Source organism: Alosa alosa, chromosome 1 (assembly GCF_017589495.1).
Source record: "Alosa alosa isolate M-15738 ecotype Scorff River chromosome 1, AALO_Geno_1.1, whole genome shotgun sequence".
Classification (NCBI taxonomy): domain Eukaryota; kingdom Metazoa; phylum Chordata; class Actinopteri; order Clupeiformes; family Clupeidae; genus Alosa; species Alosa alosa.
The window spans coordinates 49,240,827-49,263,445 of NC_063189.1; the positions used below are offsets into that span (position 1 = coordinate 49,240,827).

The 22,619-nt window shown below is 50.9% G+C and overlaps 1 protein-coding gene across 1 annotated transcript; it reads left to right on the plus strand.

Annotated features, from left to right (window-relative positions):
• The first annotated feature begins 8,133 nt into the window (after positions 1-8,133).
• LOC125305921 lies at positions 8,134-22,395 on the plus strand. Its single transcript, XM_048261024.1, is given in 5 exon segments — positions 8,134-8,793; positions 8,795-8,849; positions 19,606-19,785; positions 21,338-21,531; positions 21,718-22,395. Coding segments are annotated over 5 exon segments (1,767 nt in total).
• The last annotated feature ends 224 nt before the right edge of the window (positions 22,396-22,619 follow it).

Sequence of the window (22,619 nt, forward strand, 5' to 3'; positions counted from 1 at the left end):
TTTAAAAAAAAAAATGTTTTTTATAGACAAATGATTTTATTTTGTAAAAAATGTGCTGTGAAAAATGATGAAAATGTGAAATGAAAATGCAAAATGTGAAAAGAATGAAAACCATGTGATGATAATGTGATGAAATGATGAAAGAAAAGTGAAAATGTACCACAAAAGAAAATCATGAAATGAAACAAAACAAATCAAAATGTAATGCAAAACATGAGTTGGTGACAATAAAAGTTTTCCAAAAGGAAAGGATCTGTTCTTATCAGAAGTATGGCTAAGGGATCGGCGGAGAAGTGGATGGGGATTCCCAGGTTTGGAATACGGTTCCTGATACCGAGGAGATGAGAGGAGGAGGTACACAGAGAAGTGATGTTGAGGGAAAACTGCAGTTGACGGATAAGGAGGTTCTTTGTCTGCAGAGCGTGGTGCATGGGACAGGCTACGACGCCACTTTCTCCGACACTGGAGGACATGGAGCGGGCGACAGCTGCATATGACAGAGGCTTCGGGCCAGCCCGTTGACGGGTGAGTGCGGTGAGGTGGGGTGACTCTCCACGGTAGTGGTGCAGGTTTTCAACCCCCACGCCTTGAGGCGGATGTACGGGTGTTTCCTGGGGCGGTATTGTGCAGCGATGGCACCAGCTGAGCGGATCGTGGACGCCAACGGCTTTTTTACGGACGGGAAGTGGGAGGTACCGAGTGAGGCTTGGATGTCGGAGGACGGGCTCGTCAGCCGCGGCCTCCTTCGCTTTTCACTGGGCCCGACCGTGGAGGGTCTTCCTTCCGGACTTACCGAGTGAGTGCTGGGGTTGTGGGGGATTGGGACATTTGAGAAGTCAATGTACTGTAAAGTCATGGTTTATGCTTGTGGGATGGAGGGTCACTTTGTAAAGGACTGTAAGGAATTGAGGGCCTGTGTTTTGTGTGGAGCAACAAATCATTTGTTTATGAGTGCCCTGGGAGGGCAAGTTATGCTGGTGTGGTGGCTGGGCAGCCGGGCGGGCTGACCCGGCACCTACGCCTGTGGGGACTCTGTTTCCTGCTGCGGCAGCTCCATCGGGGCCTGCTGGGGGGTGAAGAAGACGTAGTCCTGCTGGTGCGACGGTGACAGAGCCGAGGGGAGCAGCAGAGCCTGCAGTGTCGAGGGTGGAGGCCAGGAGCCGCTAGGTAGCCAAGATGGCCGCTTGGTGGCTACGGCTACCGCTAGGCCGCATGGCCTTCAAGATGGGCCGCCGGGTGACTGGTGCTGAGAGAAGAGGAGTGGACGACTAGCGGAGGCTTCTGCCTCCCAGGAAGTGGAAATGGCAGACTGGGCGATGAAGGCGGCGGGGCGGTGAAGCGCAATGGACGGGAGGAAGGTGGGTGGTCGGGGACTCCAGTCCGCCCGGTGCAAGGGCTGCGGGGTCCCCGCCTCAAATAGGTATGGGGCCCCGCAGGCTGAAGGAAGGCGGTGCTGGGTCCATGGAGTCGGAGGTGGTGGAGTCTAGTGGCGAGGAGGAGTCGGATCGGTCGACGGGCTCTGTGCTGAGGGGATTCCTTCCCCTTCTCCCTCTTCTTCGGGGACTTGTTGGGGTGGGATGAGGTCAATTTAAAGAGGACTACTGGGATGGCGGACTGATTGGGTTTTATGTTGTGAAGGGATGTTGTTGTTGTTGTTGTATGGAGTGGGTGTTTTGGGGACTGGGGTGTAACGTTGTTGTACTGTGTTGATCTGTTTTGTTTTGGCGCCCTCTGCTGGGCTTATATGGGGAAGTGTATGTTGGGTCGTGTTGGGGAGGATTAAAGATGGAATTGGGGTTGGGAGTGTTTTGTATGTTTGATGGGTTTGATTGTATAATGCCCTTACTTGTATGGTGGTTTTTGTTTGTCTGTGTGGTCTTTGGGCCACTATTTATTTATTTTGGGTGGCCTCCCTATGAGGTCGACTCTCGTCCAGACTAGGTTCTGGACGCAGTGTTGTATAAATTGGTGTTGCACTCGGTGCGACTTCTTTGTATGGGTGTTTTGTAATAAAAATTAAAGAAAAAAAAATCAAGATCAAGTTGGGAAGATCAAGTGTAGTATCAAGATCAAGTTCTCTGCCGAGCCCGACGCTGGAGACACCAGTGACCCTTCTGGACCAAATTCAATGGTCATAAAGGAGGAGCAGGTGTCACAGGAGATCAACCCCGGTTGATCTCCACTTGTTTTAAAAACATGTCTCTGTAATTTTAACTCTGTCGTGTCCATTTTTATCATACTGCTCATGAGTCTCACAATCTCAACAATCAATGTGAGAAGTGTGAAGACTCTAGTGAGAGCTCAGAGCATTTTATCCCTGTTGAGCACTCTGAATGCAGATATATTTCTGCTGCAAGAGTGCTCCTTGCCTTTTTTAAAGAACTACAGCAAGTGGGAACAGATGGGACCCCGGGACCCTCCATATGGAGCTGGTCCATTTTTAACAAAGCCGACGGGTCGCCATTTTAATCAAAAAATCCACACGCTCTGGTGAAGGGCAGCACGGTGGTGAGACCCGGGCCGGCCCTTTTAACCCACTTGACCATTTTAGACAGGGATTTTAATGTTCTAAATGTTTATGGTTTTAATGATAAACATGACCGACACGACCTTTTAATAGAACTGCAGCCCCACATGCTAGGAGGGCTCCCTAGTGGTCGGAGGGGATTTTAATTGTGTTTTTAAGCAGACAAGACAGAAAGAAGGTAGGGGAGGATTTTAATTTTGACAAAACATCCGGGGTTTTAAACAACATAATTAAAGATTTTAACTTAGTCGACTGTTACAGAAAAGTGCATCCACGGGAGGAGGGCTTCACCTGGCACAGTGGTGACGGCGCCCGAGCCTCCCGTATCGACTATGTTTTAACGAGAGATTGCCCGCCCACGGATGCTACATTGACCCCCCCTCTTCTTTTCAGATCACTGCATGCTCTCCTGCACCCTTTCACTCCCCACAGGTGTGACTGTAGGTGGAGGGCTGTGGAGGCTAAACTAAAGTTTAGCCTCTGGCAGACCCTCCAAGACCTTTACGATTCACGAGCACACTGGTGGGAAATGGTGAAGGGTAGGACCAAGACGTTTTTTAAGATAAAAGGTAAGGACAAAAAAGAGAGAGAGAGGAGGTGCATGTTGGGGCTGCAAAAGAGATTACAGAGATATTTTAACCTTTTAAATGAAGGATTGGATTTTAGTGAAGAAATAAAAAGAGTGAAAAATGAAATGTCAGTTTTAGCAGAACAACAGAGTAAGGGAACGATTTTAAGAAGTAAAGAAAAAGAAATGGAAGAAGGTGAAAAATAGTTTTTTTTTAAGAAAATAATTTCCAGAGGGGGTGGGATAATGAAATTAAAAGAAGAAGGGAGGGAAGAAACCTGCATAGAGGGAATTTTAAAAATGGTAGAAGAATTTTATGGGGACCTCTATGCAGAAAAAAACGTACATTTAGAAATAATGGAAGAGGTTTTAGAGTTCTTAAGTTCAACAGTTTTAAATCAGAAGTTTTTAACGGAAGATTTTACATTGGTTGAAATTTTAAAATGTCTTAAAGGTTTTAAAACAGGAAAGTGCCCGGGAGAGGACGGACTCCCCGTGGAATTTTATGTTACCTTTTATGACATTTTAGCCAATGACATGTTGACTGTTTTAAAGAATTTGACTTAACTCGACCGACTTCCAGACAGTTTTAGAATAGGGATAGTTTCTTTACTCTACAAAAAAAGGTGACAGGACTGACATAAGAAACTGGAGACCAATTACCCTTTTAAATTTGGATTGTAAACTTTTAGCAGACTTTTAGCATTGGCGCATGTCGACTGTTTTAGAGGACGGATCCACCCGATCAAGTCTGTGCCGCATCTGGAAGGAGGATCACGGACAGCCTAGTGCTGGTCCGGGGACGCCATCTGTTTTATGCAGAGACAGACATATTAGGCTTCTAGTACTAAATTTAGATTTTGAGAAAGCTTTTGATCGGTTCGCACCAGTACCTTTTAAAGGTACTGCAAAAAATGGGGTTTCCAGGAGGTTTTAAAGTGGGTGGGTTTGCTGTACGGAAATATACAGCAGAATTCGTGTAAATGGGCATCACAAATGCGCTTAGTGTGCGCAGCTCTGGCGCCCGCCAGGGGTGTCCTTTATCCCCACTCCTGTTCGTTGCGTGCATCGAGCCGCTGGCACAGATCTTGAGAAGGGACAAATGGATCAAAGGACTTGACTTGCCAGGTGGACTGACCGCGACATGCACTCTGTACATGGACGACGCGGACCTCTTTATTAAATGACGTTTTATCGCCCAAAGAGCACTCGACTTGACTGACTGGTACGGAAGGGCCTCGGGCGCCAAGCTCAACAGGAGCAAGTCCGAGGCCCAGCTCTTTGGGCCGTGGGGTGACGTAAGACCAAATCTGGCAGTAAATTTTAAACAGACAGACATGAAAATTTTAGGCATCAAATTTGACAATGAGGGTGGTGGACGGGGCAACTGGACTGACGTGTTAGGGAAAGTCAGACAACGACTGGGTTTCTGGGGACTACGACAGATGACTTTCGAAGGTAAGGTTTTAATTTTTAAAGCCGTCATCTTACCCCTGCTTTTATTATTGTGTTCTGTTTTTAGTCCCCCCAGGAGCTTTCTTTTAGGTGTGGAGAGAGCGGTGTTTTATTTCATGTGGGGGTCCAAGTGGGAAAGACTCAGAAGGGAGGTCCTGAAGAAAAGACACGAAAATGGAGGAAAGGGCCTCCCGGACCCCCACCTGTTTTTAGGAGCCCATTTCACCGCCCTCCACATCAAGTACGCGACGACCCCATCCGGAGACAGTAAGACGGCGGCCCTAGCCCGCTTCTGGATGGGGTCGTACCTGAGAAAGTTGAAAGTTTTAAAAACAGATCTTAAACGTCCAGTTGCTTTTAACCTGCCCCCACAATATGTTTTTATCAAAAAGTTTTTAATAAAATTTGACTTAGAGGGGCAGGATGTCACTATTTTAACTAAAGCAAAATTTCTTGTCTCTCTTGTGCAGGACCGGGAAGCAGTGAGCCCCGTTCCCGGCCTCACACTCAGTGAGGCCAAGCAGGCTTGGAGGAACGCTGCCCACCCCGCCCTCCAGAACAAGCTGAAGGACCTGGCGTGGATGGCGCCCATGAGGTCCTCCCCGGTCAGAGCCGTGATGCACTCCCCGGGCATGGGGAAAATCAACACCTGCCCACGCCCAGGATGCGCCAACCTGAGACCGCGGCGGCACCTGCTCTGGGAGGCGGGCGTGTGAGGGACCTGTGGGTCGACACCGCCCCCTGTAATGCCCGAGCCTGCCAGCAGGGGAGGTCCCCCAAGCTACCAACTTGTGGTCAGCGGGGTGGGCCAGGGCGCCACCACCATCCCAGCCGCCGGCGGGCTGGGCGCTCTGGCTCACCCTAAACAGCTTAAAAGCCGCACTGTGGACCTCCCGCAACCTGCTGGTGGGGAAGCGCGTGACGGTGCCCCTGCCAGCGTTACGGCGGCTGGCGACATCTACGCGGCAGGAGGCGCCGCGCGTCGCCATTCGGAGGAGGTGGCCGGGGTCTCAAGCAGAAGGTTCCCGCCCCCCACGGCTGCTGGCTCCCGCCGATGCACCCCCACCACTACCATCACGGGACGGAGCAGCGGGCGGAGGGGAGGACCTCCACTGGGCGATCCGCTTGCCTCGCTTCTGGAGAGCGGGTGGAGCCTCTTGTTAGTGGCTCACCCCGGTCCGGCACAACGGAGACCTTTTAATTGACTCTTATTGCATTTTACTACATTTGGAACTCTTTTAAAAGCGTGGACTTTTAACATCCTTTTACACAAACATGAACTCTTAAACACACACATGGACCTTGCACACACAGACACAGTTTTAAAACAAAAATGTTTTTTATAGACAAATGATTTTATTTTTGTAAAAAATGTGCTGTGAAAAATGATGAAAATGTGAAATGAAAATGCAAAATGTGAAAAGAATGAAAACCATGTGATGATAATGTGATGAAATGATGAAAGAAAAGTGAAAATGTACCACAAAGAAAATCATGAAATGAAACAAAACAAATCAAAATGTAATGCAAAAACATGAGTTGGTGACAATAAAAGTTTTCCAAAAGGAAAAGGATCTGTTCTTATCAGAAGCGATGGCTAAGGGATCGGCGGAGAAGTGGATGGGGATTCCCAGGTTTGGAATACGGTTCCTGATACCGGAGGAGCGCAGGGAGGAGGTACACAGAGAAGTGATGCTGAGGGAAAAACTGCAGTTGACGGATAAGGAGGTTCTTTGTCTGCAGAGCGTGGTGCATGGGACAGGCTACGACGTCACTTTCCGGACACTGGAGGACATGGAGCGGGCGTATCAGCGGCATATGACAGAGGCTTCGCCGGCGCTGCTGACGGGGGTGAGTGCGGTGAGGTGGGGTGACCTCTCCACGGTAGTGGTGCAGGTTTTCAACCCCCACGTCTTGGAGGCGGATGTACGGTGTTTCCTGGGGCGGTATTGTGCAGCGATGGCACCAGCTGAGCGGATCGTGGACGTCAACGGCTTTTGGACGGGGAAGTGGAGGTACCGAGTGAGGCTTCGGATGTCGGAGGACGGGGCTCGTCAGCTGCGGCCTCCCTTCGCCTTTTCGCTGGGCCCGGACCGTGGGAGGGTCTTCCTTCCGGACTTACCGAGTGAGTGCTGGGGTTGTGGGGGATTGGGACATTTGAGAAGTCAATGTACTGTAAAGTCATGTTTGCGTTGTGGGATGGAGGGTCACTTTGTAAAGGACTGTAAGGAATTGAGGGCCTGTGTTTTGTGTGGAGCAACAAATCATTTGTTTGCGGAGTGCCCTGGGAGGGCAAGTTATGCTGGTGTGGTGGCTGGGCAGCCGGCGGGCGACCGGCGTTCTGGCGCTGTGGGGACTCCGGTTCCTGCTGCGGCAGCTCCATCGGCGCCTGCTGGGGTGAAGACGAGTCCTGCTGGTGCGACGGTGACGAGAGCGAGGGGAGCAGAGGAGCCTGCAGTGTCGGGTGGAGGCCAGGGAGCTAAGCCGCTAGGTAGCCAAGATGGCCGCTTGGTGGCTACGGCTACGGCTAGGCCGCATGGCCTTCAAGATGGCCGCCGGGTGACTGGTGCTGGAGAGAAGAGAGTGGACGACTGGGCGGAGGCTTCTGCCTCCCAGGAAGTGGAAATGGCAGACTGGGCGATGAAGGCGGCGGGGGCGGTGAAGCGCCCCCTGCGGGACGGGAGTGAAGGTGGGTCGCCGGGGACTCCAGTCCGCCGGTGCAAGGGCGTGGGCGGGGTCCCCGTCTCAAATAGGTATGGGGCCCCGCAGGCGAAGGAAGGCGGTGCTGGGTCCATGGAGTCGGAGGTGGTGGAGTCTAGTGGCGAGGAGGAGTCGGACGGGTCGACGGGCTCTGTGCTGGAGGGGATTCCTTCCCCTTCTCCCTCTTCTTCGGGGGACTTGTTGGGGTGGGATGAGGTCAATTTAAAGAGGACTACTGGGATGGCGGACTGATTGGGTTTTATGTTGTGAAGGGATGTTGCTGTTGTTGTTGTTGTATGGAGTGGGTGTTTTTGGGGACTGGGGTGTAATGTTGTTGTACTGTGTTGATCTGTTTTTGTTTTGGCGCCCTCTGCTGGGCGATATGGGGAAGTGTATGTTGGGTCGTGTTGGGGAGGATTAAAGATGGAATTGGGGTTGGGAGTGTTTTGTATGTTTGATGGGTTTGATTGTATAATGCCCTTACTTGTATGGTGGTTTTTGTTTGTCTGTGTGGTCTTTGGGCCACTATTTATTTATTTTGGGTGGCCTCCCTATGAGGTCGACTCTCGTCCAGACTAGGTTCTGGACGCAGTGTTGTATAAATTGGTGTTGCACTCGGTGCGACTTCTTTGTATGGGTGTTTTGTAATAAAAATTAAAGAAAAAAAAATCAAGATCAAGTTGGGAAGATCAAGTGTAGTATCAAGATCAAGTTCTCTGCCGAGCCCGACGCTGGAGACACCAGTGACCCTTCTGGACCAAATTCAATGGTCATAAAGGAGGAGCAGGTGTCACAGGAGATCAACCCCGGTTGATCTCCACTTGTTTTAAAAACATGTCTCTGTAATTTTAACTCTGTCGTGTCCATTTTTATCATACTGCTCATGAGTCTCACAATCTCAACAATCAATGTGAGAAGTGTGAAGACTCTAGTGAGAGCTCAGAGCATTTTATCCCTGTTGAGCACTCTGAATGCAGATATATTTCTGCTGCAAGAGTGCTCCTTGCCTTTTTTAAAGAACTACAGCAAGTGGGAACAGATGTGGACCCCGGGACCCTCCATATGGAGCGGGTCCAATTTTAACAAAGCCGACTGGGTCGCCATTTTAATTAAAAATCCACACGTTCTGGTGAAGGGCAGCACGGTGGTGAGACCCGGGCGGGCCCTTTTAACCCACTTGACCATTTTAGACAGGGATTTTAATGTTCTAAATGTTTATGGTTTTAATGATAAACATGACCGACACGACCTTTTAATAGAACTGCAGCCCCACATGCTAGGGAGGGCTCCCCTAGTGGTCGGAGGGGATTTTAATTGCGTTTTAAGCAGACAAGACAGAAAGAAGGTAGGGGAGGATTTTAATTTTGACAAAACATCCGGGGTTTTAAACAACATAATTAAAGATTTTAACTTAGTCGACTGTTACAGAAAAGTGCATCCACGGGAGGAGGGCTTCACCTGGCACAGTGGTGACGGCGCCCGAGCCTCCCGTATCGACTATGTTTTAACGAGAGATTGCCCGCCCACGGATGCTACATTGACCCCCCCTCTTCTTTTCAGATCACTGCATGCTCTCCTGCACCCTTTCACTCCCCACAGGTGTGACTGTAGGTGGAGGGCTGTGGAGGCTAAACTAAAGTTTAGCCTCTGGCAGACCCTCCAAGACCTTTACGATTCACGAGCACACTGGTGGGAAATGGTGAAGGGTAGGACCAAGACGTTTTTTAAGATAAAAGGTAAGGACAAAAAAGAGAGAGAGAGGAGGTGCATGTTGGGGCTGCAAAAGAGATTACAGAGATATTTTAACCTTTTAAATGAAGGATTGGATTTTAGTGAAGAAATAAAAAGAGTGAAAAATGAAATGTCAGTTTTAGCAGAACAACAGAGTAAGGGAACGATTTTAAGAAGTAAAGAAAAAGAAATGGAAGAAGGTGAAAAATAGTTTTTTTTTTAAGAAAATAATTTCCAGAGGGGGTGGGATAATGAAATTAAAAGAAGAAGGGAGGGAAGAAACCTGCATAGAGGGAATTTTAAAAATGGTAGAAGAATTTTATGGGGACCTCTATGCAGAAAAAAACGTACATTTAGAAATAATGGAAGAGGTTTTAGAGTTCTTAAGTTCAACAGTTTTAAATCAGAAGTTTTTAACGGAAGATTTTACATTGGTTGAAATTTTAAAATGTCTTAAAGGTTTTAAAACAGGAAAGTGCCCGGGAGAGGACGGACTCCCCGTGGAATTTTATGTTACCTTTTATGACATTTTAGCCAATGACATGTTGACTGTTTTTAAAGAATTTGACGAACTCGACCGACTTCCAGACAGTTTTAGAATAGGGATAGTTTCTTTACTCTACAAAAAAGGTGACAGGACTGACATAAGAAACTGGAGACCAATTACCCTTTTAAATCTGGATTGTAAACTTTTTAGCAGACTTTTAGCATTGCGCATGTCGACTGTTTTAGAGGACGTGATCCACCCGGATCAAGTCTGTGCCGTACCTGGAAGGAGGATCACGGACAGCCTAGTGCTGGTCCGGGACGCCATCTGTTTTGCGAGAGACAGACATATTAGGCTTCTAGTACTAAATTTAGACTTTGAGAAAGCTTTTGATCGGAAACCGCACCAGTACCTTTTAAAGGTACTGCAAAAAATGGGGTTTCCAGGGAGGTTTTTAAAGTGGGTGGGTTTGCTGTATACGGAAATATACAGCAGAATTCGTGTAAATGGGCACCTGACAAATGCGCTTAGTGTGCTCTGGCGTCCGCCAGGGTGTCCTTTATCCCCACTCCTGTTCGCTATGCATCGAGTCAGCTGGCACAGATTTTGAGAAGGGACAAATGGATCAAAGGACTTGACTTGCCAGGTGGACTGACCATGACATGCACTCTGTACATGGACGACGGACCCCTTTTATTGAATGACGTTTTATAGGCCCAAAGAGCACTCGACTTGACTGACTGGTACAGAAGGGCCTCGGGCGCCAAGCTCAACAGGAGCAAGTCCGAGGCCCAGCTCTTTGGGCCGTGGGGTGACGTAAGACCAAATCTGGCAGTAAATTTTAAACAGACAGACATGAAAATTTTAGGCATCAAATTTGACAATGAGGGTGGTGGACGGGGAAACTGGACTGACGTGTTAGGGAGAGTCAGACAACGACTGGGGTTCTGGGGACTGAGACAGATGACATTTGAAGGTAAGGTTTTAATTTTTAAAGCTGTCATCTTACCCCTGCTTTTATTGCTGTGTTCTGTTTTTAGTCCCCCCAGGAGCTTTCTTTTAGGTGTGGAGAGAGCGGTGTTTTATTTCATGTGGGGGTCCAAGTGGGAAAGACTAAGGAGGGAGGTCCTGAAAAAAAAAAAAAGACACGAAAATGGAGGAAAGGGCCTCCCGGACCCCCACCTGTTTTTAGGAGCCCATTTCACCGCCCTCCACATCAGTACGCTAATTTACCCCATCCGAGACAGTAAGACAGCTGCCCTAGCCCGATTCTGGATGGGGTCGCACCTGAGAAAGTTGAAAGTTTTAAAAACAGATCTTAAACGTCCAGTTGCTTTTTAACCTGCCCCCACAATATGGTTTTATCAAAAAGTTTTTAACTAAGTTTGACTTAGAGGGGCAGGATGTCACTATTTTAACAAATGCAAAAAACCTTGTCTCTCTTGTGCAGGACCGGGAAGGAGTGAGCCCCGTTCCTGGCCTCACAATCAGTGAGGCCCAGCAGGCTTGAGGAACGCTGCCCACCCCACCCTCCAGAACAAGCTGAAGGATCTGGCGTGGATGGGCTTCCATGAGGTCCTCCCGGTCAGAGCCGTGATGCACTCCCGGGCATGGCCAAAAAACCAACACCTGCCCACGGTCAGGATGCGCCAACCTGAGACCCGGCGGCACCTGCTCTGGGAGGCGGGCGGGCGGGGACCTGTGGGCCGAGCACCGCCCCCTGCAATGCCCGAGCCTGCCAGCAGGGGAGGTCCCCCAAGCTACCAACTTGTGGTCAGCGGGGGTGGGCCAGGGCGCCACCACCATCCCAGCCGCCCGACTTCGGCCGCTCTGGCTCACCCTAAACAGCTTTAAAGCCGCGACTGTGGACCTCCCCGCAACCTGCTGGTGGGGGAAGCGTGACGGTGCCCCTGCCAGCGTTACGGCGGCTGGTGACATCTACGCGGCAGGAGGCGCCGCGCGTCGCCATTCGGAGGAGGGGGCCGGGGTCTCAAGCAGAAGGTTCCCGCCCCCCACGGCTGCTGGCTCCCGCCGACGCACTCCCCCACCACTACCATCACGGGGACGGAGCAGCGGGCGGAGGGGAGGACCTCCACTGGGCGATCCGCTTGCCTGCCTCTTCTGGAGAGAGGGGTGGAGCCTCTTGTTAGTGGCTCACCCCGGTCCGGCACAACAGAGACCTTTTAATTGACTCTTATTGCATTTTATGACATTTTGGAACTCTTTTAAAAAGCGTGGACTTTTAACATCCTTTTACACAAACATGGACTTTTAAACACACACATGGACTTTGCACACACAGACACAGTTTTAAAACAAAAATTGTTTTTATGAACATATGATTTTATGCCTGTAAAAATGTGCTGTGAAAAGAAAAGAAAATGTAAAGTGTGAAATGAAAATGAACCTATGAAGATGTAAAATGTGAAAAAAACTGAAAACCATGTGATGAAAAGATGTAAATACTGTGAAAATCCAAGAGTCCATGAAATGTGAATGTGTAAAAACAAACAAACCAACATGTAATATATATCAGATGATTTGGTGACAATAAAAGTTTTCCAAAAGGAAAAGGATCAAGATCAAGTTGGGATCTATTTGGAGGCGATTGCGTTTTTTTTCTTGATGGCGACAGCAGGAAGGAGTGGGCCGGCCAGTCAGGCGCGGCTAAAGTACACGGTGCGGTTGGTGACGGAGGACTTGGCGGAGGTGAAGGCACGGGTGACGGAGGAGTACGTCATGGATACTGTGTTGGTGGATTTCATGGGGATTTCTTTGGATCGTTTGCTTTGCCTGCAGGATTTTTCTTCAGTTGGATTTATGGATTTGAGTTTTAACACGTTGGCGGATTGCACCTTTTTTTTCGGGGAGTTCAATCGGAGGCGCACTGAAGACCAGGTGAGGGGCATTTCACTTATTCCGTTGTTTGGCCATGCGTTCACCCCCCTGTACATTCACCTGTACAATCCCTGGGTGCCGCTGGAAGTGGTGAATGCGTTTTTGTCGAGGTACTGTGGGGCTGTTAAGGGGGGGTTGAAATGTTTGAACTCGAGGGGGGTGTGGAATGGCAAGCGCCAGTTTCTGGTGAAATTTAAGGAAGATCCGGAGGACCCTGGTTCCTTTCTACACCCCCCGGGGTTTTAGCCTGGGCCCGGATAGAGGCTTCCTGAGCTACCCGGGGCAGCCTATCTATTGCAGGCGGTGTGGGCAGAGGGGGCACACGAAAGCGGACTGTTTGGGGAAGAACTGCAGGCGGTGTGGGACACAGGGGCACTTTGCGAGGGACTGTGCGGCGCCGAAGACGTGCAGCCTTTGCGGGAGCGGCACGCACCTCTTCCGGGAGTGTCCGACCCGGAGGAGGACGTTCGCGGAGGTGGTGGGGGACGAGGACCAGCGTGACGGGCCTGAGGAGGAGAGGGTCGTGAGGCCTGCGGAGCAGGCTGCTGTGGAGGGTGCTGGAGCGGGGGAGGCAGCTGTATGCGGTGGAGTCCTCTCACCGGAGGCCGAGGTGGTGGCGGGGATTCCGTCGCAGGACCTGGTCACCCCTCCCTTCAGTCTGTTGGGGGGGGAGGCTGGCGTGGTGGAGCGGGAGCTGGGGAGAGAGGACGACGTGGGCTTGGGTGGCTTGCCTAGCCTAGCTACCCTTAGCCCAGTCGCACAAAGAGACCGACCGCATGGCACGGGAGGGACTCCAGGGCTCCATCTGGTGGACCAGGAGGATGGTGCACCCTATAGCCCGGTCTACGTCACCAGTGTAGGGTTCGATGTGGAGGGTCTGGGCCCCATGCCGGGGTCCCCAGCGTGGGGGAAGTCATGGAGCAGCGCGACGCGGAGATGGGGGAGCAAAAGGCGGTCAAGCGGCGGTTGCCGGAGGTCGCGGTGGACGACTGGGGACGACGGCGCCGAAGGTGCAGGCGGTGTCGTGTGCCGACAATGGGCTGCTGACGGGGGAGCAGCGCGACGCGGAGGACCGGGGGGAGGTGGACCTCTCCCCGGTTACGGACGGGCGGCGGCTGGGCGAGGACGTGGTGCCGGAGACGCCGGAATCGCAGCTGGTGGAGTCGGCGGAGGCTCTCTCTCCCTCTGTGCCTGAGGCGATGGGGGACCCGGTCTCAGGTGTGTGGTGCGGAGGGGAGAGGGGGTGCAGATTTGGTGCAGGTGTCGGGGGAGCTGCCGGAGTCGCCGAGGCCCCTGAACCGGATGGTCCGAGTGGACAGGCCATCGGCCCCCCTGTCTAACAGGTTCTCGCCGCTCGAGGACGATGTTCCCGCCGATGGGGGGCCGGTCTTGGTGTTGGAGAGGGTTTCCACTGGGAGGGCTGGACAGGGCAGTGGACCAGGGGGCAAGGACCAGAAGGGGAAGGTGGACTAGCTCTGAGTGCCAAATGATGTGTGTGTTATGTGTTTTGGGTGTTTGGTTTGGGGGGCGGGTTGGGGGGGGATGTGGGTTTTATTGCTGGACATTTTTATGAAGTTTCTTTCTTTGAATGTCAGGGGTCTGAGGGAGGGCAGAAAGCGGGGTGCTGTTTTTGGGTTTCTGTCTTCTTTGGGGTATGATGTTTTTCTTTTGCAGGAATGCCATTTGAGGGATGAGGGGGATGTGAAAAAATTTAAGGAGGAATGGGGAAGGGGACCCTCTGTGTGGGGGGTGGGGGGTGCGCATGCTGATGGGGTGGGTATTCTTTTTGGTTCATGGGGCTTTGTGGTAGAGGTGGTGGTGTGTACGGTGCCAGGCAGGGTGCTGTGTGTAGACGTGGGGGGGGGGTGGACCTGCGCTTGGTTTGTGTTTATGCTCCAAGTGTGAGGGGGGAGCGGGTGGGTTTCTTTGAGGGTTTGGCTCCGCTGTTTTTGTGTAATCGGGTGGTGGTGGTGGGGGGGGATTTTAATGTCTGTTTGGATAGGGGGTCGGGGGGAAGTGTGGAGCTGAGGCAGTTGTGTAGGGAACATGGGTTACGGGATGCCTTCAAGGTGGCCGGGGTGGGTGGAGGCGGGGCTACATGGAGGAACTCAAGGGGGGTGGAGTCCCGCCTGGACTATTTCCTGTTCCCTCGCGGTGTGGCGTTGGCGGGGTTCCGGGTTATCCCGGCCTGGTGTTCCGACCACTGTGCCATCGGGGTGGAGGCTGACTTGGGGGAGGGGAGGCGGGTAAGGCCGAGGTGGCGTTTCCCCAACCGGCTTTTGGAGGAGGAGGAGTTCCGGGAGCAGTGTGGAGCAATGTTGAGGGGGTGGAGGGCAAGGAGGGCTTTTTACGGGTCCTGGGTGAGCTGGTGGGAGGCTATGAAGGTGGGGGTGGCGGCCTTCTGCCAGGCTTGGGTGGCAGAGGAGAACGCGGAGAGGAAGAGGTGGATTGCTGAGGTCTCCCGGGAGCTGGAGGCTTTATGGCCCAGGAGGGGGTGCCCAGAGGTGGAGGAGAGGGTAGAAGTTTTAAAGGGGGAAATGGGGTTTTTTTTTGAGGGGCAGGCGAGGAGGTTGGAACTGCAGGGGAGGGTGGCTGCGTGGGAAGACGAGAAGCCTTCCCGCTTCTTTTTGCAGACAGCGAGGGTGAGGCAGCAGCGGGTGGAGATGAGGGGGTTGGAGGGCGGCGATGGGCTGGTGACCGCTCCAGCCGAGATGGCCGAGGTGGCGGCCCAGTACTATGAGGCGCTGTTTGTGGAGAGGAGGGGGGAGGGGGCGCTGGCTGGGGCTTTCCTGGACAGCGTGGAGGGCAGGGTGGGGGAGGAGCAGCGGGCTGCCCTGGAGGAGCCTTTCTCCGTGGCAGAGCTGGAGACAGCTTTGCTGTCGATGAAGGCTCGAAAGTCCCCGGGGGGCGATGGCTTGACGGCCGAATTTTTTCGGTCTTTCTGGGGGGTCTTGGGGCCCGGTCTGGTGGAGGTGTGGGGGGAGGTCCTGGTGGGGGGGTCCCTCCCTCCCTCCATGTTGGTTGGGTTGGTGACCCTCCTCCACAAAAAGGGGGACACGGCCTTGCTCCATAATTGGAGGCCGATTACCCTCCTCACGGTCGACTATAAAATCTTGGCAAAAGCCATGGCCGTGAGGATGGGGGAGGTGATGGCCTCGGTGGTCGGGGAGGACCAGACTTGTGGGGTCCGGGGGAGGTCCTGCGGGCTTAACCTCTCGTTGTTGAGGGACGTGATGGCCTGGAGTGGGGACAGGGGCCTGCCTTTGGCAGTTTTGGGTGTGGACCAGGAGAAGGCTTTTGATAGGGTGAGCCATCATTTCCTTCTCCTGGTCATGGAAAGGATGGGGTTTGGCCCGGGTTTCTGCGGGTGGCTGAGGCTGCTTTACAGGGGGGCGGGGAGTAGGGTGGGGGTGAATGGGGTGCTATCCCGTTTCTTTTTACAGGCTGGGGGGGTGCGGCAGGGGTGTCCCCTCTCACCGCTCCTGTACGTCCTGTACCTGGAGCCACTGGCGGCCTTTGTTAGGCGGGACCAGGGTGTGAGGGGGGTGCACGTGCCTGGAGGCGGGGGGTGGCGGCCAAGGTGGCGTTGTACGCAGATGATACCACCCTTCTGCTGACGACAGAGGCTGGCCTACGGCGGGCGGGGGAGGTCCTAGACCTTTTTAGCAGGGCGACGGGGGCCAGAGTGAACGCAGAGAGGGAAGTGGTGGCGAGGAGGGTGAATTGGGGTGCCATCCAGCCCTCGGTTTTGAAGGGGGAAGGGAGGGACCTTAACTGGTTGGCGGCACTGGGTCGGTTGCCGGTGCGTGAGCGCCTGTACCGACACGGCATCAGCCGCACGCCTTTGTGTGCAGTGGGGTGTGGGAGGGAGGAGACGCTGGACCATACCTTTTGGTCTTGCCCGGGAGCCAGGGGGACTTGGGGTTTGGTGGATCAGTGGTGGTGTGGGTGGGCGGGGCTGTCTCTCACGGCAGAGATGGTGCTCTGGGGGCGGGGTTTGGGGGGCCTGAGGGAGGGAAAGAGGGTGGCTTTGTGGGTTTTAATTTCTTTTGTGAAATTGGCCTTGTGGGAATGGAGGAGGGGATGTGTCAGGAAAAAGACGCCAGCTTTGGCGCCACATGTGGTGTTTGGGTGGTTTTTGGGGAAGGTGGGGAGGCATGTGCAGGAATATATTCAAGTGCATGGGGTTGAGAAGGCCAGGGAGGTTTGGGGAGGGTTGCCAAGGGTGGGAGTGGGCTAGTGGGGTTGTATCTTCTGGGCGTTGGTTATGATGATGTGTAAATAAAGGGGTGTGGTTTGGTGGTGGGTTTTGTGTTGATTGTGTTCTGTATATGATTTGATGTTTTGGTGTAATAAACAAACATAAAAAAACAAAAATCTGTTCTCATCTGTTCTTATCTGTTCTTATCTTAGGGGTGGTCCCAAAAGTTTTGGAGGGAAACCTCCAGACAGCTTCAGGGACTAGCCGGGCGGCTACGAGCAAAGCTAACACCCAGGCAGAGTCAGAGCACGGATTGGAGGCCACACCCTCCCAGCTAGAGTTTTTCTCTGCCGAGCCCGACGCTGGAGACACCAGTGACCCTTCTGAACCAAATTCATTGGTCATAAAGGAGGAGCAGGTGTCACAGGAGATCAACCCCGGTTGATCTCCACTTGTTTTAAAAACATGTCTCTGTAGTGTTTTAACTCTGTCGTGTTCATTTTTACCATACTGCTCATGAGTCTCACAATCTCAACAATCAATGTAAGAAGTGTGAAGACTCTAGTGAGAGCTCAGAGCATTTTATCCCTGTTGAGCACTCTGAATGCAGATATATTTCTGCTGCAAAGAGTGCTCCTTCCTTTTTTTAAACAATTACAGCAAGTGGGAACAGATGTGGGACCCGGGACCCTCCGTGGAGCGGGTCCAATTTTAACAGAGCTGACGGGGTCGCCATCTTGATCAAAAATCCACACATCTTGGTGAAGGGCAGCACAGTGGTGAGACCCGGACGGGCCCTTTTAACCCTCTAGGCGCCACAGGCGACTATAGTCGACAAGATGCGGTACTGAATAAAACGGCCGATTTAGTCAAATAGGGTGTCATATTTCGTTCGACTTCCACTCCACTAGATGGCAGACATGTCATACGCCATCCCGAAGTCGAAAAAGGACACGCTTTAAACAAAACTTTCTAGCTACAGGCGCATTGAATCAGTGCATGAAATACCGGAGCTAGTGTGGCGGTGTGAGCCACTTTGTCAGAGCCGATATTGTCAACGCCAGCCAGTATTTGCATTAGATTATCGCCTAATGGCATCAAAAAGTTTACCTGAAATGAAGTGTTGGGTCTTCTATTCATGGGACCCTTATTCTGAAGGGGAATATCTGCCTTCAGAAAAATGACGGTGATTCGTTTAGTGAGGCTTCAGATGCGTCCCTGCCTTGCAATGATGCAGCTGGACAAAGTGAGAGTTTACTCCATAGTTTAGCTTACACCAAGCACAAACGTTGACTCGTTTGCCCAATGTCACTGGTGGGAATAATGTTTCACGGGTTCGAGTGTTCATCGGGAAGTTAGCAGGGTGTTAGTGGTGTGGCTTAACGAGGCTGGAGGTAGCCTAATATCCATAGCTTAGCTTCTGTCTTCTGAGCGTGTACCTCCACAATCAATGTGGCGACAGTAACGTGGGTGGAGCCTTTGTCTAATGCCACTGGGTATGTTAGACGAGGTCGAAGTGCTCATAGGACAGTTAGGGGGAACGTTGTGGCAGTGTGGGAGTCGCAATGAGAATGACAGTAGGCCTAGTCCGAGCTGGCATAAAATTCTCTCCACTCGGCGCGCGCGAGGCAGATCTGGCCATGCTGCTCGCATGGTGGAGGTGGTGACACGCTCTCTCCCTCTCCCACACACACACACACACACACACACACACACATTAGGTCATGCATAGTCTATCACAAGATGATGGGAATGCCGGCCCTGTATGGATAGGGATAGGGAGTCATTATCTCTACAGCAAAAAGGCCTGCTACATAAAAAAAAAAAAAAAAAAAGTCAGCCATTTAGTAATCATTTACACTGTTGATTTGCTATCTACTTCCCTGATCATTTAGGACATACAGTACACTATTTGTTCCTTTTTGTGTGTTCATGTCCTTGTGATGTGTGTGTCTTTGTCAGCTAAGAAAAAAAAACAAAAAACATCAACAAAAAAACAACAAAAAAAAAAAAAATACTAACATTTTCTCTTGTCTTGTCTCGTCATCTCACTCCTGATCTGTGCCTTGCCGTGGCAAACGAGCTTTTGAACTAAACAGGTCTTGTCTACTTGTGTTTGTGTGTCATCTGAATAATATATATGTGCCCCATACATGGAATCAGAGTGCCTACTGTATGTAGTAAATGGAAAATCTCTACAGCAAAAAGGCCAGTCTACCGCTACATGCATTTGGTTTGTTTCTGCCATTTATTAGTAATGATTTACACAGTTTGTTCACTACTTACTATTTACCTGAGCATTCAGTATTGTGCAATATAGCATGCAGAAGGTGAGGGACATTTTGGGGGGAAAGAAGTGGTGCATTTTATCATTCAAACATGCAACTTTTCATGAAAATTCTATAATCCAAGATGGCCGCCACCATATGACGTCATAATATGCAAATTATATATAAACATTTAATCTCTACATACACTTTGGGTCATCCTTAATATTTCTCTAATTTACAGAAAGTCTCTATCTCTTATCACTTTTAAGATATATAGCCTTTTGAAATGAAGATGTCAAAATTGATCGTTTCGGAAAAAAACCTCTGGCGCCTAAAGGGTTAACCCACTTGACTGTTTTAGACAGGGATTTTAATGTTCTTAATGTGTATGGTTTTAATGATAAACACGACCGACATGACCTTTTAGAAGAGCTGCAGCCCCACATGCTAGGGAGGTGGCCCCTAGTTGTCGGAGGGATTTTAATTGTGTTTTAAGCAGACAGGATAGAAAGAATGTAGGGGAAGATTTTAAGTTAGATAAGACATCTGTACTTTTAAAGAATATAGTTAGGGATTTTAATTTAGTCGACTGCTACAGAAAAGTGCATCCACGGGAGGTGGGCTTCACCTGGCACAGTGGTGACGGCGCCCGAGCCTCCCGTATCGACTATGTTTTAACAAGAGACTGCCCGCCCACAGATGCTACATTGTCCCCTATGTTTTTTTCCGATCACTGCATGCTCTCCTGCACCCTTTCACTCCCCACAGGTGTGACGGTAGGTGGAGGGCTGTGGAGGCTGAACTGTTCCCTGTTACAGGATGAGGAGATAGTTAGAGAATACAGGGAGCAGTTCAGCCTCTGGCAGACCCTCCAAGACTTTTACGATACACGTGCACAATGGTGGGAGATGGTGAAGGGTAAGACCAAGACCTTTTTTAAGACTAAAGGTAGAGATAAAAGAGAGAGAGAGAGGAGGTGCATGTTGGGGCTGCAAAAGAGACTACAGAGGTATTTTAACCTTTTAAACATGGGTTTTGATTTTAATGAAGAAATCAAACAAGTAAGAAAAGAAATGTCAGTTTTAGCCGAATTTGAAAGTAAAGGAACAATTTTAAGAAGCAAAGAAAGAGAAACAGAAGAAGGAGAAAAATGCACCAGGTACTTTTTTAAGAAAATAATATCAAGAGGGGGTGGGATAATGAAGCTAAAAAATGATGGGAGGGAAGAAAATTGCACAGAGGGGATTTTAGAAATGATACAGCTGTTTTATCAAGATCTATACTCCGAGAAAGAGGTGCATGAGGAGGTGATGGAGGAAGTTTTAGAGTTTTTAAATAAAACTCTTAACAGTCAACAAGTTTTAACAGAGGATTTTACATTGGTTGAGCTTTTAAAATGTCTTAAAGGTTTTAAAACAGAAAAATGCCCGGGAGAGGATGGGCTCCCCGTGGAATTTTATGTTACCTTTTATGACATTTTAGCCAACGACATGCTGACTGTTTTTAAAGAATTTGACGAACTTGACAGACTTCCAGACAGCTTTAGATCAGGGATAGTTTCTTTACTATATAAAAAAGTCGACAGGACTGACCTTAAAAAACTGGAGACCCATAACGCTTTTTAAACTGTGATTGTAAACTTTTAGCAGACTTTTAGCTTTACGATGTCAACTGTTTTAGAGGACGGATCCACCCGATCAAGTCTGTGCCGCCCCTGGAAGGAGGATCACGGACAGCCTAGTGCTGGTCCGAGACGCCATCTGTTTTGGCGAGAGACAGAAATATTAGGCTTTTAGTGCTAAATTTAGATTTTGAGAAAGCTTTTGATCGGGGTCTCGCGACCAGTACCTTTTAAAGGTACTGCAAAAAAATGGGTTTTCCAGGGAGGTTTTTAAAGTGGGTGGGATTGCTGTATAAAGACATAAACAGCAAAATTCGAGTAAATGGGCACCTAACCAATGCGATAAATGTTCGCTCTGGCGTCCGCCAGGGGTGTCCGTTATCCCCACTCCTGTTCGTTGCGTGCATCGAGCCGCTGGCACAGATATTGAGAAAGGACAAATGGATCAAAGGACTGGACTTGCCAGGTGGACTGACTGCGACTTGCGCACTTTACATGGACGACGTGACTCTTTTATTAAATGACTTTTTATCGGCCCAAAGAGCACTCGACTTGACTGACTGGTACGAAGGGCCTCGGGCCAAGCTCAACAGGGCAAGTCCGAGGCCCAGCTCTTTGGGCCGTGGGGTGACGTAAGACCAGATCTGGCAGTAGATTTTAAACAGACAGACATAAGGATTTTAGGTATTAAATTTGACAATGAGGGTGGTGGACGGGGCAACTGGACTGACGCGTTAGGGAAAGTGAGGCAACGACTGGGGTTCTGGGGACTAAGACAGTTGACGTTTGAAGGTAAGGTTTTAATTTTTAAAGCAGTTATCTTACCTTTGTTTTTATTACTGTGTTCTGTTTTTAGCCCCCCCAGGAGCTTTCTTTTAGGTGTGGAGAGAGCGGTGTTTTATTTCATGTGGGGGTCCAAGTGGGAAAGACTAAGGAGGGAGGTCCTGAAGAAAAGACCTGAGAACGGAGGAATGGGCCTCCCAGACCCCCACCTGTTTTTAGGAGCCCATTTCACCGCCCTCCACATCAGATACGCGACGGCCCCATCCAGAGACAGCAAGACAGCAGCCCTGGCCCGGTTCTGGATGGGGTCGTACCTGAGAAAACTGAAAATGTTAAATACTGATCTTAAACGTCCAGTTGCTTTTAACCTGCCCCCTCAATATGTTTTTATCAAAAAGTTTTTAATGAGATTTGACTTAGAGGGGCAGGATGTCACCATTTTAACCACTGCAAAATCTCTTGTCTCCCTTGTGCAGGACCGGGAAGCAGTGAGCCCTGTTCCCGGCCTCACACTCAGTGAGGCCCAACAGGCTTGGAGGAACGCTGCCCACCCCGCCCTCCAGAACAAGCTGAAGGATCTGGCGTGGATGGCGCTCCATGAGGTCCTCCCGGTCAGAGCCGTGATGCACTCCCGGGGCATGGCCAGAACCAACACCTGCCCGCGGCCAGGATGCGGCCAACCTGAGACCGTGCGGCACCTGCTCTGGGAGTGCGGCGTGGCGAGGGACCTGTGGGCCGATACCGGCCCCCTGCAATGCCCGAGCCTGCCAGCAGGGGAGGTCCCCACAAGCTACCGACTAGTGGTCAGCGGGGTGGGCCAGGGCGCCACCACCATCCCAGCCGCCGACTTCGCCGCGCTCTGGCTCACCCTAAACAGCACCAAAGCCGCACTGTGGACCTCCCGCAACCTGCTGGTGGGGAAGCGCGTGACGGTGCCCCTGCCAGCGTTACGGCGGCTGGTGACATCTACGCGGCAGGAGGCGCCGCACGTCGCCATTCGGAGGAGGGGGCCGGGGTCACAAACAGAAGGTTCCCGCCCCCCACGGCTGCTGGCTCCCGCCGAAGCACCCCCACCACTACCATCACGGGACGGAGCAGCGGGCGGAGGGGAGGACCTCCACTGGGCGCATCCGCGCTTGCCTCGCTTCTTCTGAGAGCGGGTGGAGCCTCTTGTTAGTGGCTCACCCCGGTCTGGCACAACGGAGACCTTTTAATTGACTCTTATTGCATTTTATTACATTTGGAACTCTTTTAAAAGCGTGGACTATTAACATCCTTTTACACAAACATGAACTTTTAAACACACACGGACTTTGCACACACAGACACAGTTTTAAAACAAAAATGACTTTTTTAGACAAAATGATTTTATATTTGT